Source organism: Pelodiscus sinensis, chromosome 2 (assembly GCF_052426305.1).
Source record: "Pelodiscus sinensis isolate ZL-2025 chromosome 2, ASM5242630v1, whole genome shotgun sequence".
In the NCBI taxonomy this organism is placed as follows: domain Eukaryota; kingdom Metazoa; phylum Chordata; order Testudines; family Trionychidae; genus Pelodiscus; species Pelodiscus sinensis.
Window position 1 is genome coordinate 164,482,518 of NC_143053.1, and position 16,316 is coordinate 164,498,833.

At 40.5% G+C, this 16,316-nt stretch overlaps 1 protein-coding gene across 1 annotated transcript in view; it reads right to left on the minus strand.

Annotated features, from left to right (window-relative positions):
* The window catches only part of CNTNAP2 (contactin associated protein 2), a 1,659,707-nt gene that overhangs the window by 883,070 nt on the left and 760,321 nt on the right, over positions 1–16,316 (minus strand). The window contains exons 5-6 of the mRNA XM_075921713.2: positions 5,507–5,710; positions 80–264 (exon numbers count right to left, since the gene is read on the minus strand). Of these exons, the coding sequence (XP_075777828.2) occupies positions 80–264; positions 5,507–5,710 (389 nt within the window). The remainder of the gene's footprint in view (positions 1–79; positions 265–5,506; positions 5,711–16,316) is intronic.

Below are 16,316 nucleotides of genomic sequence, written 5' to 3' on the forward strand. Positions count from 1 at the left end.
TTGTTTTGTTTGTTCCCCATTTGGCTTTATGATAAAGTCCTGACATAAAGGAGAACTAGGAACAGATGTCACTGTTTACCTCATAGTCCAGGTCCAGGTAATCAAATTCCCCATTGGTTCTGAAATGTTGCATATGCCTGTCCAATGTTAGATTGATGTTCCTTCCATGACGTTCTATGACAATGGAATGCCAATGGTGGTCATCCAAGAGGCTTCCTGTCATCACAGATGTGTGGCCATAAATTGAGCCATACTGGTTGCTACCTGTAATGAAGAGGAGATGAAAAGAGCAGTCTCTAATTAACTCACACTTATTTAGGAAACATATTCATCCTGTCGTATCGTATTTCACTTGAAACATACAGCATACACACTACCATTGTGAAGTTAAGATCGGTCCCTTCAATGGCTTTTTCCATAAATATACTTAGCTAGATCACGTACGAAATAGCCAAACAGTGAGGTATATAATTAATTACTTATAACAGAAAATGTTAAGTGGAAAATGATAGTAATATCTACCTCTAGTTAGTTAAAAAAAAATTTAAACAGGGATTTGCTGTGTTTGAGCCCTATAGCACAAAGTGAAAAGCTGTCACTTTCACTACACTACTTAGACTTGGGGCCAGATCCCCAGCTTGAATGGAACTACATTGACTTATATCGGGGTATGTGTACATTACAAAGTTAATTTGAACTAATAGCCATTAGTTCGAATTAACTTTGATAGGCGCTACACAGGCAAACCGCTAGTTCGAACTTAATTCGAACTAGCGGAGTGCTTAATTCGAAGGGCTGTGTAGCCACTTAATTCGAACTAGTGGGAGGCTAGCCCTTCCCAGCTTGCCTTGGTGGCCACTCTGGGCACAACCAGGGAAACGCGTCGGCCCCCCTTCCAGCCCCGGAGCCCTTAAAGGGGCACGGTCTGGCTACGGTACCCGTGCCAGGTACAAGCCTGCCAGCACCCAGCCAGCAGACCCTGCTCCTGGCACAGCACAAGCCAGCCACCCGCTGCCACCCACCCCTCCGCCTCTTCCCGGGACCAGGCTGGCGGCTCCCAGGAGCCTGCTCGGGGTCGCAAGAGACAGGCGCCCACCTGGTCTAGTGCGGAGATCGTGGACCTCATCCATGTTTGGGGGGAGGCCTCCAACATCCACGACCTCCGCACTAGGCACAGGAAAGTGGCCGTCTAGGTCAGGATAGCTGCCAGCCTGGCCACCAAAGGCCACATGCAAACCCAGGAGCAGGTTTGCATGAAAATCAAGGTGGGCCAGTGAGACCCCCAACCCTGAGCCCTGAGCTTAGAACATAAGAACGGCTGTACTGGGTCAGACCAAAGGTCCATCTAGCCCAGTAGCCTGTCTGCTGACAGCGGCCCACACTAGGTACCCCGGAGGGGATGGACCAAAGACAATGACCAAGCCATTTGTCTCATGCCATCCATCTCCAGCCTTCCACAAACAGAGGCCAGGGACACCATTTCTACTCCCTGGTTAATACCACTCCATGGACCCAACCTCCATGACTTTATCTAACTTCTCTTTAAACTCTGTTATAGTTCTAGCCTTCACATCCTCATGTGGCAAGGAGTTCCACAGGTTGACTATTTGCTTTGTGAAAAAGAACTTTCTGTTATTAGTTTGAAGCCTTCTACCCATTCATTTCATTTGGTGTCCTCTAGTCCTTCTATTATGGGAACTAATGAAGAACTTTTCTTTATGCACCCTCTCCACACCACTAATTCTTTTATAGACCTCTATCATATCCCCCCTCAGGGTATGTCTACACTACCACCCTAGTTCGAACTAGGGTGGTTAACGTAGTCAATCGAAGTTGCAAATGCAGCCCGGGATTTAAATATCCCTGGTTTCATTTGCATCTTGCTGGGCACCGCCATTTTTAAATCCCCGGTAGTTCGGACTCCGTGCCCGCGGCTACATGCGGCACGGAGTAGGTAGTTCGAATTAGGCTTTCTACTCACGAGGAGTAATGGTAGCTTGAATTAGAAAGCCTAATTCGAACTACCTACTCTGTGCCGCGTGTAGCCGCGGGCACGGAGTTCGAACTACCGGGGATTTAAAAATGGCAGCACCCGGCAAGATGCAAATGAAGCCCAGGATATTTAAATCCTGGGCTGCATTTGCAACTTCAATTGACTACATTAACCACCCTAGTTCGAACTAGGGTGGTAGTGTAGACATACCCGAAGTCTCCTCTTTTCTAAGCTGCAAAGTCCCAGGCTCTTTAGCCTCTCTTCATATGGGATCTGTTCCAAACCCCTGATCATTTTAGTTGCCCTTTTCAGAACCCTTTCCAAAGCCAAAATATCTTTTCTGGGGTGAGGAGATCACATCTGTACACAGTACTGAAGATATGGCATACCATAGTTTGATACTTCCCCTCCTCCTTCCCCTGGCTTCTTCCTTCCAGCTCCTTCCTCCCAGGTTTCCCCCTCCCCTCTCCCACCCTCTTTCTTCCCCTCTCCCACCTCCTTTTCCCAGTCTCCCCAGCGGTTAATCACCCCCCCCCCCCAGTTTTGTTCAATAAAGAGAGTTTCTATTTTTGAACACATGCATCCTTTATTTTTTACATCAAGAAGGGGGGCTAGGGAGGGGTAAGTGGAAGGAGGTGAGGTAGGAATGGGGTATGAGCCCCCAATGGGGAGGACTGGGGTGGCTCTATGGGTTCCTCAGGGTGGAAGCTCTCCTGCAGCCCCCCGATTGACCCCCCCGCCCGATGGCAGTGTGCGGCAAGTGCAGCTGGGCTGATGGCCGAGTGCTGTGATGTGCCGAGTGTGGGCACTCAGGGCAATTCAAGACAGGACTGCTTTGCTGTACCTCATCGAGGTAGACAAGGAAGTGGGGAACCCCGAGAACTGTCTGTCTGGGGTGGGGTCGGGTCCCTTTAAGTACAGCCCTCGGCTAGCCTGAGACAGCAGCTCCACACGCTAAGTCCTAACTTGATGCCCTGCCGGCACTGTTTCCGGCCAGCCTTAACTTTGGTTCAGGGTCCACTCAATGTGGACATGCTAGTTCGAATTAGCAAAATGCTAATTCGAAGTAGTTTTTAGGTCTAGATGCACTAGTTCGAATTAGCTTAGTTCGAATTAAGTAATTTGAATTAAGTTAGTTCGAATTAGTGCTGTAGTGTAGACATACCCTCAGATAGGAATTTGTCCCTTGAGGTCTGGTGATAGAATAACTTTGGGGAAGGTGTAGACATGGAAGGGTATGCTGGTTTGTACTTATACTGACATACTAGGACAGAGAAACATTCCACTGTGGATGCAGCTTATACCTGAACATTTGTGCTTTTTGCAGGTAAAGCTTATTCCAGCCTCAGAAGGCAAAGAAGCTATACTGTCATAAGCCTGGTATAACCTTGATTGCATAATTGCATTCAAACAGGACACTTATACATTGGTCAGGTATGACACCTCTTCACATTCCTGACTGATAGGTGTATTGGAAAATGATAGCAGAGTAGACCTGTTCTTATTCAACAAGAGACTAATACAAAAAATCAGAAATGTGTTGTGCCACAATCTTGCACATTTTGAATGAGACATAATCTAAACATACTGATGAAGCTGAAATGTTCTTAGTATTAAACATCATTGGAACTGAGACTTTGAGTCTTAGTAGATCTTTCCTTCCCCAATTTCCTGCAAGTGTATAATCACAGCCCAGCCAAGCAAATGTATGGATGCCATTATATATTATTCAAGCTGGCTGAGCTGAAAAATTTCATGAAACTGAGAAATGAATGGGTTATAATTTCAGTGAAATTTGCTAAAAATAGATTAATGCTACAGGAAGATGTGCTGTCCTCATCAGCATTTGCCTACATTGTTGGTCTTTAAAGAAAGGAGCAGAACAGAAAATGTAGTGGAAATAATTACTATTCATTGTAAATAATACATGAATAGATTAACTTACTGTTCACATGAATGCAAGAGAAGCTGGGAAAAGTTACATGAAACCTCATCCTTAAGGGAAAAATGAATGTAAAAACATAAGCATGCTGCCCTTCTCATATGAGCAAAAATATTTTAAATAACTCAGCCTATGAACCAACCTGATCAAAAGCCTATAATTTCTCTTGCTGCAGGAAAGAGGCAGGACTCTGTATCAATGAATATATAGATGACTTTTAATGAGGCAACTGGATACAGACAGAGCCTGTATCTTGCCCTGGTCCTCTAATGCTCAGCTTTTATGAAAAAGCCTACACTTCTTAGTCTCACCATCTAGGGCAGCAATGAGCAACCAAGCTAAGGTGTGGGCCGCATGAGTGGTTCTCCATTTCAGTGGGCTGCAAGATTGTCATAACCAAGGTGGTCTCCTGGGAGAGGATAGTTTTGCAAACTATGCTTGTGTACCTAGAATTTGTGGGGGTGTGCCGATTGAACTATAGCGGTGCTTTGATTGGATGCAGAGAGCGTACACCGTCAATGTTGTGTGCAGTCAACACTCACTTCACTTCACATTCCCTTGCTTTGTGTGTGCATCACTTTACTAAACCAGAAGAATCTGGCAACCCTGTATGTAAACAAAATGTCTCTCTGGCCACACATAGAACCCTGATGGTCTGCATGAGGCCCTCGGGCTGCAGGTTGCCTGCTACTGATCTAGGGTGTTCATAAAGCCTTCCAAATAATTAATTATATGATGGATTATTTACTGAATACACCACAAAAGCCAACCCACTAACGTTCCTATTTTAAAAACAACAAAAAGGATGGATCCATGTGAAAAGTAGCTCCCCAAAGTACCCCAATAGTCTTCTCACATTGCTTGGGGTATAGTTTCTATCAACACAAACTAGATTACTGAGACCTGAAAGCTTTCCTACCTCGCCACACGCACATCTAAAAATCAAATCAGACATTCAGAGTGAAATATTTTTCTACCATTAACTTTAGTAGGGCCAGTATTTGCCCTGAAACATTTACAGTCCAGAGCCCTCAGTCTACCTCTCCCCTGGCTATGCTTTCTATAACACTGTCTTCTTGAACCTCAGCTTGGCATTAACCCATGACTTCTCTCAGGCCATTATTGTTTTCTCTGAAGTTTTCCAAGGTTTTCCTAAATTATCTGGACCTTTCCTCTAGTACCGCTGACCAGTTGTCTCTCTACAACACCACTTATTTCTACTGTAAAGCTACTGTGTAAAGCTAACCAGCATGGCATATACCTTATACTGAGATAAAGTTATTTTCTCACTTATTTGGGAACTGTAAATTTCTAGTTGTCATTGGTTTTTATCGTGTTTCTACTTGTGGCTCCATTTTCATTTTACTGATATGTTGTATACATAGTAAGACATAATCTATACACATTTTCAAAGATACAAGAAAGGGTTCCACGTTTTCTCCAAATTATCAGATTACAAGGTACTTCTTCAGACAACAAACAAAAGAAGACAATAAGGAGAATGGTATTTGATTTTAAATTATATACCAAAAATGATTTTAAAGAGTAAGCAACCAAGCATAAAAGCATACCTAGATTTAAATTAAGAACCAACTTGGCTTTTTTCAATTCCAAAGTGATATAGTCTCCTTGTTGCCCTTCTCCATGGAATATTACACCTTCACTTTCAGAGGTTTTAAATTTCAGAGTGATGACATCTTTCAATGTTTTCATTTTCTTGTTCCTGAATCTGTACGGTAACACAACATGGCCATCAAAATTGATAACATCAGCCCCTACAGGGAAAAAGTAAATAACATTGTTGCTTAGTGATTATATATTACTGTGGCTAGTAGAAAAGCAAACATAACATTTGTGGATTCCATCTGAGCAGGATAAATACATAAATGTGATAGGAATTATAAATAGGTTTTCTGTAGGCTATAATTTAATGTAATATAAGAAACAACCTGGTAGGGGCATCTATTTAATGCTTATTTTTTTCATAGGGATATCAGAAATTAGTTTCAAAGATGCACAACCTACAAATTCCCATTGGTTTCTCTTGAATATGGTGCTGCTCAGAAGTATTTGCCTAACCAAGGTTGAAAGTAGAAAAGAAGAGTTCCCAGTGATTGTTGGTAATCCATTTTATGCCCCTCAGAAAATTCACTAGAGATGCGTGTGTGAGAAGTTTTATCAATGAAACATCACACTGCAAAAATTCCCCAGTAGTAATAAAATCAGACCAGATTCCCTGCAATATTAATCAAACTTAGAACTAACCTGTGATGGGATCAGGATCACATTCCTGTAAAATTATCATATTTTTCTGTTTGTGAACTATCTGCAAAGAGTATGGATTTTTATGTATTTATTAGCATTTTTGACAAATTATTCTGTAAACTACAGTATCTTAGCCTAATCTTTCTCATTAACTTTGCTGCAAAAGCCATATATTTGCTATTGATAATCCACTATTTATAACACATGATTTGTCATCTAACTCCTCCAAGATTAAATATTATATTGCTTCTGACTAACTACATGATTAGATATCCTAATATGTGTTAACTCTTTCCATTTCTGCTTGAAATAGAATGTCCCTTTGTCATTGAATTAATTTATATTTCTTGAAAAAAAAAGTGATTATTCCCCAAATCTTGCTGGCATGAATGCTTCTGAATAACAATCAAAATAGATATGAATATGGCCAGTCTGACTGATAATTTACCAAATATATTCATAAATATGTTTTGAAAATTTCCCCCCAGTTTTGATTAACATATACATCCCTCCAAATGCATTAGTAAATAATGTCCTATATAACAAACCTACAAGTCATTTTATGCTCCAAATGAAATCAGGATAGACATTTTATCATCTGCAACATTGTGCAATAGCATTTCTGTATTTTTGCCTCCCTCTGTAGGTTGTTCTTATGGAATTGCTGGAAATATCATTAAATACTCACTTGTCCTTTACCACAATGATTGAATGTAATTAAAAACACAGATAATACTTTACCTGCTCATCTGTCTAAAAAAAGTCTCCAGAAACCAAAAGTAAAAGTTGATCACTATGGGCAAATGGGTTGTAATTTTCAAATGCTCCTTTAGAACATTTTGCATTCATGTGCATAAATAAGAATATGTATTACAACTTGCATTCATTTGGACTTTTCACTTTGAAGAGCTTTCACTGAAGAACTTAAGGAAATACTTATGTCAAATCCCATTCAACATTGGATTTAAATGCCATCTTAATGTCAATAAGGTGTCCTTTTTAGATCCTATAAGTTCCATCTAGAGCTTTTGCAGTCAATGGCAGAGCTCTCTTGGTGCTTATCTACACTAGGGAGAAGATCGATGCTGCTGCAGTTGATCTTCTGGGGTTTGAATTAGTGGGTCTAGTGAAGACCCGTTAATTCAGAGAGGGCACTCCCATCAGTGCTGATAGTCCTACTCCTCACGAGGAGTAAGGGAAGTCAATGGGAGCATGTGGATGGTGCCAAAACATGATTTAAGATGCCTTGACTCCAGCTACATAATTAACGTAGCTAGAGTAGAATATTTTAAGTTGACTTTCCTCTTTAGTGTAGACCAGGTCTCAGTGTAACAGAAAAGCAAGCAGTGTGACACCCAGTACTCTTTTGGTGAAAGCAAAACACAGTCAGCACCACAAGTAATGTGCATCTTCTTGCTTAGTTACAGAATTAACAAGCCATTCTATTTCTATTAACCGACATGTTCATCACCAATTAGGATTAAACTATGCAGACATGTTGATTAAGCATATATTGATACACCGTTTAAGCATCTAGTGTACTAAGCATCCAAATGTTAAGAGAAACACATAGCACTTTAATCACAGTGTTTCCTCAAAAATAAAGTTCCTTCACTACACTGATTCTAGGATTCTTTACACGATGATGATGTTTGAGACACCTATTTTGTTTTGTATTGCTTTTGGGACATTTTTAAGAAATTTGCATGATATAATACAGAATTGACTATGGTCAGACTCCTAGATGGCATAAATGTTTGTAAGCTCCGGAGCTTGAACTTTAGATCAGCTAATGATCTGGTCTTATATATTTCCAACTTTCTTGTTACTGGGTAGAAATGATCATTATAACTGCTAATGGTACAAGGAAAAGGGGGGTGGGGTACTTTCATGTTAATGGTGTGTTAACAAAATTCCAGCACTCAATACAGTATAGAAAGCTAAACAGATTTCATCTGAAGAAGTGGGTTGTACCCAAGAATTCATCATACCATCTATATGTTTTGTTAGTCTATAATAGAAAAAAGCTTGATAAACGAATAGTTCTGCAGCACCTTAGAGACTAACACGTCTATCCCTCTGAAACTTCTAAACAGACTTTGTTTCCCTACCTCAAAAATTATGCAGACATTTTGAATCTGTGTGCTGTAAAGAAAACCAATATAATGAAGTCATTGCAGACCAGCAGCTGATGAGTTTATTTCAGAGGATATTTGAGATCAAAATGTATGCAGTCTACCTCAAGCACCTTAGCTATGGGCTTAATTCAGTGCCAACTGATTTTAATGGAAAGATTGTAATTGATGTCAGTGGATGCTTGATTGGGCCATATCTGAGCTGGAAACTAACCATAGTTATCCTGCGGCTTGAAACAACCCCTAAATCATCTTTCTGCACATCCATCCACTCTACACATTCCCATCCTTCTACACAGCCTGGTCAGAGACTGCAGAGTACAGCACATATCTGAGCAGCATTTTTATATCTGTTCCTTTCCTCAGAGAGGAGAAAAGGAGCGGGGGTGCAAAGATGCTACAGAGAAGCCTCCCTATGCCTAGTCAGCTCCCTGCTTTCTAGCCTCACTCTCAGCTGTCAAAGTGATGTGAAATGTCAAGGTGCACCCATAATGCATTTCCTTCTTCCACTCGGTCTTACACCTCAGTGGTTTCTCAACTGGAGGGGCAGAGCCCAGTGAAAGACCACGAGCAATTTCAGGGATTTGCCAAGCAGGACCACTGGGAGCCAGAACCTCTGGCATCCAACAACTGAAGCTTGACGTCCTGAGCTCTGTGGCATGGAATCCAGACCCACACACTGGAGGCTAAAGCTCAGATCTCCAGCACACACCTCTGGGGCAGAAGCCCTCAGCATCGCCTCCCACCCCTAGGATACCCCTGCGGGGCACAAGCCCAGACCCTGGCAGAAGCTATCTTGAGCCCCAATGTCTCTAGCCCTCAGTTGGCCCCCTCTACCCCAAAGAACAAAAGCTACGAGTCCCCTATCCCACAGGGATACCGAGCCCACCATAGCCCTCCAAGTTGGAAGCCTCCACATCCAAAAGGTGAGGCTTCCTCCCTTGCCCCACTGGCTTGTGGATTTTTATGGCATATTGGGAGGGGCTTTGAAAGAAAAAGATTGAAAATCCCTGCTATAAATTACACTGGTAGCAAACAGAAAATAGCTGAACACTACCTACTGACAACCCTCTGGATCTTTTCCAACATCTTTGGAAATTTTCGTAGCATAATTTTCAGAAGATACATGGACCTTCCCACAATCCATCCAGACCCTCTCCTGCTGTGTCTCTAACCCACAAAGGGAAGTCTATTGGGAAAACAGGTTAGAATAAGAATCCTTAAGTCTTAATTTTCTAGATCCTCAGCGTTTTTTTTTTTTTTTTTTTTTAAGATTCTATAACACCACTTGTGGAATGCTGATAATTAAGAACTATATATTCTCAAGCTTAACTGTAAATCATCTCTGGGAATAAGAGCCTTTGTCAGAACTATTATACCAAGGGCAGTTGCTATACAAGTTTTACTGTATATTTCTGCCAGTGCTCTCAATCCTGACCCACAATGCCCATTATTCTAGTTATGGGTTTCTCCTGAAAACAAAATGAACAGCATTCTAAGCAAAATGGGGAAGTGTACATTTGTACAAATGCCCACAGTAGGAGGACAATTGATACCCCCAAATCATTTTCATTCTCCTTAGAAGGGGGTACAAATAAGAATGCTCAGATCCAGAAACTGAATTTCCCAAAAGTTCAGTGGCCAGATCAGTGTTACAGTTCAGTCCAATGTTGAAATAGGTCAACGCTCCTTAAATTTGGACAAGGGCTCCTTTCTGAAGACTCTTTATGAAGTGCTCAAGTGCGACCCCCTCTGTTTGTTATCTCAGTCAACTTTGAAAGCTTTTAATAAATAAATAATTTTAATAAATAAATAACCATTTTTAGCAATCAGGTTTCACAGCTCGGTGGGCAAAAATGAATGCTGTCCTTCCCTTTTAGCTTCTGACTGAGTTACACCAAAAATTTAACAGTCTACTTTATGGGGACTGTATCATCATAAAAAAGGCTTTTGATTGGATTGACAGGCACTTTGGCTCTTGCCAAAGGGGTTGGTATTTCAGATGTTCTGCAAAATCTGGTGCATGATTTTCCCACTGTTGCTAGAGCAAGAATGTGCTTTGGTTTATGGCATTTGCCACATTTCTACACAACTTCAGGTGAGCAGCAGGGACACATTCTCACTATGGTTCTCCTCTATTGAGCTACTGACTAGATATTAGGACCTGTTATCCCATATATCAGAATCAAGGCTGTTAAGAGTTCTTTGACCACAACTGTAATCACAATGCTATCTTGCTTGTGAAGAAGTGGTAGAATTTAATTCCCACCCTCCAAGGTTTTTGGGATGATGCCCATATTATGGGATTGAATGTTTCTAGGCTGAAGACCAAGGTGCAAAATCAGAGGTGGGCCACAGATGCAAGTTTAAATGGTCACTGCAAACTTGCTGTTCTTTGATAAATAGGTCTCACTGCATCCTGCATGAAGTCTATATCTTGCTTATGGATGCAAAAAGTCTTTGTGTTCTAAGTCTAGGATCTATCAAACCTGTTTAACCTGCATTGCAATGAAGATTAGAAACCTGCCCCCTTTCTTACAGGCAAGTTTGAAGCGGCCAATAACATTCAATATGCACAGTCATTATCAAATCTTGAGAATAAAGTGGTTTGAATTTGTGCAAATGCCAATCTCATAGAGATCCAGCTTTCCTTTAATCACTCATTATATTAAAAAACAGTGTTGTGCAATTTTTTTGGCCACATCACCAGGACTGACAAACATGCCACAGCACAACATGCACACAAATACTCCATCAACACACACACAGGTGCATTTGAGGCCACCCATGGGACTGCCCCGGGGATTTGTAGATTCACAGGATTGAGTTATATCTGGAAACGTTACTGTGTGATGCCCAGAGCAACAAATTGTGGTCACTTGGCTAATGAAACTGTTCTCAGTAGACTATGCATTTTTGAGGGTGATAGTTAAATTTAACTGGAGTATAGCCGCCTATGGTATAAGGCTAGTGCATAGCAGCTGAGAACGCACCATTATAAACATCCTTTTTTCTTTATAAAATATGCCTTTCCCTACAAATTCACTATAATAGATATTAACTAATTGTAAGTTTAGCCAAATTTATCACCCTGGTCTTGTTCTTATAAATTATGAACTCTAGAGTATGGATTAGTTCATAAATAAATGTGGAGTGCAAATTAGCCAGTTGTAATGTAAGAAACCTGTTGGAATTCAAACAGGATGTAGGGAATACTGTGCAATGATATGTTAAATGTAGAATGTTATGGTATCCTTGAAAATCTTCAGTCAGCAAAGAAGTAAATAGAAACAGGTGTTTGTGTCAGATATTATAGGGAGCTCTCTAACCTAATTTTTGTTGCTTGTTTTAAAAACATAAAATTGCCAGCAGATCGAAGTGTTTGTTTCTAAGTAGAGATATATCTACAATTTTCTTGAGCGTTCTACATCTAATAAGCAATTTTGGAAAACCATCACAAAATCTATTTGTAGACAATCCATGTGGAAGCCACATATATTAGTTCTGAAAATCAAAGTGAGCAACAATTAAGATTTTCATAGATGACACTCTTCTTTTTAGCGTTATGGAGAATGGCTTGGTTTGTCTTGATCACTCAGCCTCTATTAGAATGTATACTCATCCGCAGAAAAGATTAAACATGTGTAACATTCATAATAAATGTTATGGACACTGGAAAAAAATCATGGCTATTACAAATGGAAAGACTTATTTCTAATATACTAAAAGAATGTTCTTTAAACAATGCCATGAATTCTCCTCTATGTATCTTTGTTAGATCAGTTTCCTTCTATTATACTGTAGTATTTTTCTTGAACAGTATTATTCTTGTGTCTTGTATGTACTTCCCATTAATGTCTGGAGCAGTTACATTTAAGCACCAAGTATCAGATCAAATATTAATGGTATGCAATTGGAATCTTTCCACTGACTACAATGGGCTTTTTAGATTAAACCCTAGATCTCACCCAATTCACAAAAGATTGAAATTAACTAAGATTTTTCAACAACATACAGGGAAAAGTTATTATATCTATGATGTTGGAAAATATGTCTGTGTCTTCACTGGAAAGGCTGCAGCGCTTTGCGCAGACACTCACGACAATGACAGCAATAGTTTTCTGGTCACTGTATTTTATCCACTTCCCCAAAAGGTGGTAGCTAGTTCAACAGAAGAATTCTTCCACCAATCTAGTCGTGACTACACCAGGGGAAGGGAGGAGGTGTGACGGGGCAGACAGGCCCTGCACTGAAGGACAGGGAGCAGCCCAGGCCCAGCTGGCTGACAAGGCCCCGCCCCTCCAGCCTTGCTGGGCATGCTCCCAGCAGAATCAAGGTATAAAAGCAAAGGGAGCCCTGCAGCGAGGGAGGTTTCAGAGGTAAGGAGTAGGCCAGGTCGTGCCAGTGTTTCTGCAGCAGCTGAGACCTGAGTCGCTGCTCGCGGCCGACCCTGGAGCAGAGCCAGCAGCTGCTACCCCCGGGGAGGCAGGAGTGCCCGCAGCCCCAAGGCCAGCCCCAGTAAGGACCAATCTGGGAGGCCAGCGGACTACAGGGGTACCAGTGGGTGGTAGGAAGCAGCCCAGTGCAAAGGACTGATAGTATTGGCCAGATTCCCCGCCGAGCGGGCAAGAGCCATAGTCCCTGCCTAAAGAGCCCTGGGCTGGGACCCGGTGGAGGAGGGCGGCCCGGGTCCCCCTACCACCTTTTTCCCCACCCTGGACAACCAACCCCTGACCCAGGAGAGGCTTCTCCTGGCGGCTATGTCTAAAAAGCCATATTTATCCTGATAGAGTGGCATTGACTTTGGGAGGAGGCTACTAGAGCCGTATTTACCCTGATAGAGGAGCATTGACTTTGTGATGAAGCCGGGGGGGTAGGTCAATTTTGCTATGTTACACGGGAGTGTGGATTTTGTACTCCCTTGAACAATGTAGCTGGGTTGATCTAACTTTTTTAGTGTAGACCTGGCCTAAGTTTGACACACAGTGCTATAACGTGTATAGAAACTGCAGAGCAAGCACTGTGTTGTTTAAAGCTTGATTCAGCTGTCCTGTTCACCCAACTTCTGTCTCAGAGCTCATCTGAAATAATTATGAACCTTAAGAGGGTAAAAGTAACTTACAAGACTAATACCTTATCTAATGAATAGTGTGTACATTAATAACACCATGTTAAGCTTCTCAATGGCTTATGGATTCATGATATATTATCCATAAAAGAGACAGGTACGCATGTACAGATACTGTAACTACTTAATCTATCTTTATTTACAGGGATACACACAACTTAATTTTACTAAAGCAAGTGATCAATGGGTCTAAGTGTCTGTTGGATTGGCCTCTTGTTATCATATGTCTTTTAAAATCATTCAATACAAATAAAACATGCTAGTACTTTTCTCTTTAGCAATATTCTCTTCAACAGTACTACGCTGGGAGGTTACACGTGGATTTGGATGATAATTCAGTGCCTCTGCAAATCGCACAATAATTCCATTTAAGAGCTCCACTGTGTAGAACTATGGTAATGATGTGTGCTCTCTGTGTGGTCACAGTTGACTATTTAATGTTAGGATAATTACCATGACATGTCAGGGTATTTAGACAGCACTACCATATAATTCCTATAATTACAAGATAATATATGATTCTTTCTGTCCTCAGTTACTGAAGAACTACCTTGGCATCACTGAGATTGTCTTAAGCCATCAGACTACAGAGAGTATGGACCTCATATGTGTTCAGTGAAGTCTGATTGCTCTCAGACTACTCTTGTAATATTATACAAGGATACAAATTTTCCTAATTCTTTAATTAGGAAAATTACAAGTTTGGAAGCCTTAAAATTGCACCTTTCCTATACCAGAATTCTTGGCATGCATGGTGCATTCTATTAAATAGCATTGTGGGCCTCCTTTAAAAAAAATCCCCACTTGCTGCAGTATAGATATTTTAGTTTTATACCATTGTAAGTCAATGGGGCCTGGGGCCACCTCAAACTATTCCTGTAGCTAATATTTGCACCATATTGAAATTTATCCCAAAAGAGATGAAGTCATGAAGGCTACCAGATGTGAAGGGGAGGAAAGAAAACATACCTGAAGTCCACGCTTAGATTCTGAGACACACATTGTGCATTTATCAATTGTATGATTTTTCTTACCATCATCCTGGTCCTGCCTGCCCAAATGCCATCTCTTTATGACACTCACTTGTCATATTTTCCTAAATGTGTGGCTGCTAAAACATTCTGAAATAATCATGATTTATTTTGTAATTACCAGACTGTTACACAACAGTATTTGCAAAGTAGACAAAAGGTTTACAGTAATATTTTATATAATAGAATTTATGAATATGAGCATTACAAACGATTTCTTATTTAAACACTTAGTGCCTGGTATTCACGTATTTTGCAATCACATGCACTGGGAGGGAACAAGAAAATATTCCATATAGCTATCTACTGTTTTTTAGCCATGACAGGGCAAAATTAATCATTTCTGTTAAAAGCAATATTAATGTTAGGTATTCTGAAAAGCTGTTACCCTTTGTTTCCAATAAATGAGTAGTTTATCCTGATAAAGATATACGTCAGAGATCCAACATGATCTTTTTAATTCCTTTTTCCAGGATGGTTCCTCATAATGCAACATCTCATTTTCTATTTGTGTTTATTGGAAATGGCAAACCATTCACTCATGTTCTGAAGCAAGGTACAGTACAGAACATGATTTATTTGCAAACAGCTAGTCTGTAATAATGTGTTCATTAAATATGAAAAAGGAAATCAAAAGCTCAAGCTCAATAGAAAAGGACACAAATGACTCCCATGTTCTCAGTTCTTATTTCATCTGCTGAGCTTGTTCATTACCTAATGGAAATAGATACAGGGCGAGAAAGAAACTGTATCACATGGGGCAACATTTTCCCTCAATTTACTTGTTGTGAATAAATAAACCACAAAATAATGAGCTAGACAGTGCATTAACACATTAATGTATTTAATAACTGAATGAAATTTATAGTCACTGTTTACAGCTCCATGAAAACAGAAAGAAAATGGCTGTACTGTTGAGCTATACACATTCTTTCAGGATTTGGATATCTTATTTTTGTTTGTGTCTATTCCACCCAATTCTGCTATCAAAATATTCTATCATTTTTCTGAGGCACCTTCTAAGACTTGAGTCTAGACTTTAAGACTATTCAACATTTAAATTCAAATTCTCCTTTCTTCCCTACACTCTACAAGTTATCTTTAGCATATTCTTAAACTATAGCATGATTGGACTTGGATTTGAATCAAATGATCAATGGGAAAAGTTATATCATATGTTACATTGGTACAGAGTATAATATACAGTCTTAACTCTGAAGACCTTACGACATTTAACTTGATCAAAATTCTTATTGACATCTCTTTGATGGGATGCTAGAAAATCTTCTTGAGCAGTCTGCGAGCTCCTGTCAGTAAACATTTTCTCACACATACAGTTTTACTGAAGTGTAATTGTTCATTGATGTGATTAAAGCTGCTCGAGCTATTCACAGGGCTGACTGGTGAGATATATTTCATCATTAACAAACATGTTATCTTCCCTTTCCAATTCCTACAGCAATACTTCTTGCTGGCTTTCTACCGCTGCTGCTGCTCCTGCTTTGGTGAATCAACCTACTTTAGAAACATCATCTTCAAAAGATAGCACAGCACTATTTTTTAAAATTATACTTAATTAGTCACACCAGTCTTTAAGGGTGTCTCTAGACTACAGAGTTTTGTCGACAAAAGTAGACTTTTGTCGACAAAACTATACCTGCGTCTACACTACCGCTGAATTCTGTCGCCATAACATCGACAGAACTCAGCAGTTTTGTTGACGCTGGTAAACCTCATTTTACGAGGCATAACGCCTTTTGTCAACAGAGTTCTGTCGACAGAAGGTGTTATTGCATCTAGGGTTGTGTCTAGTCTACAGGGT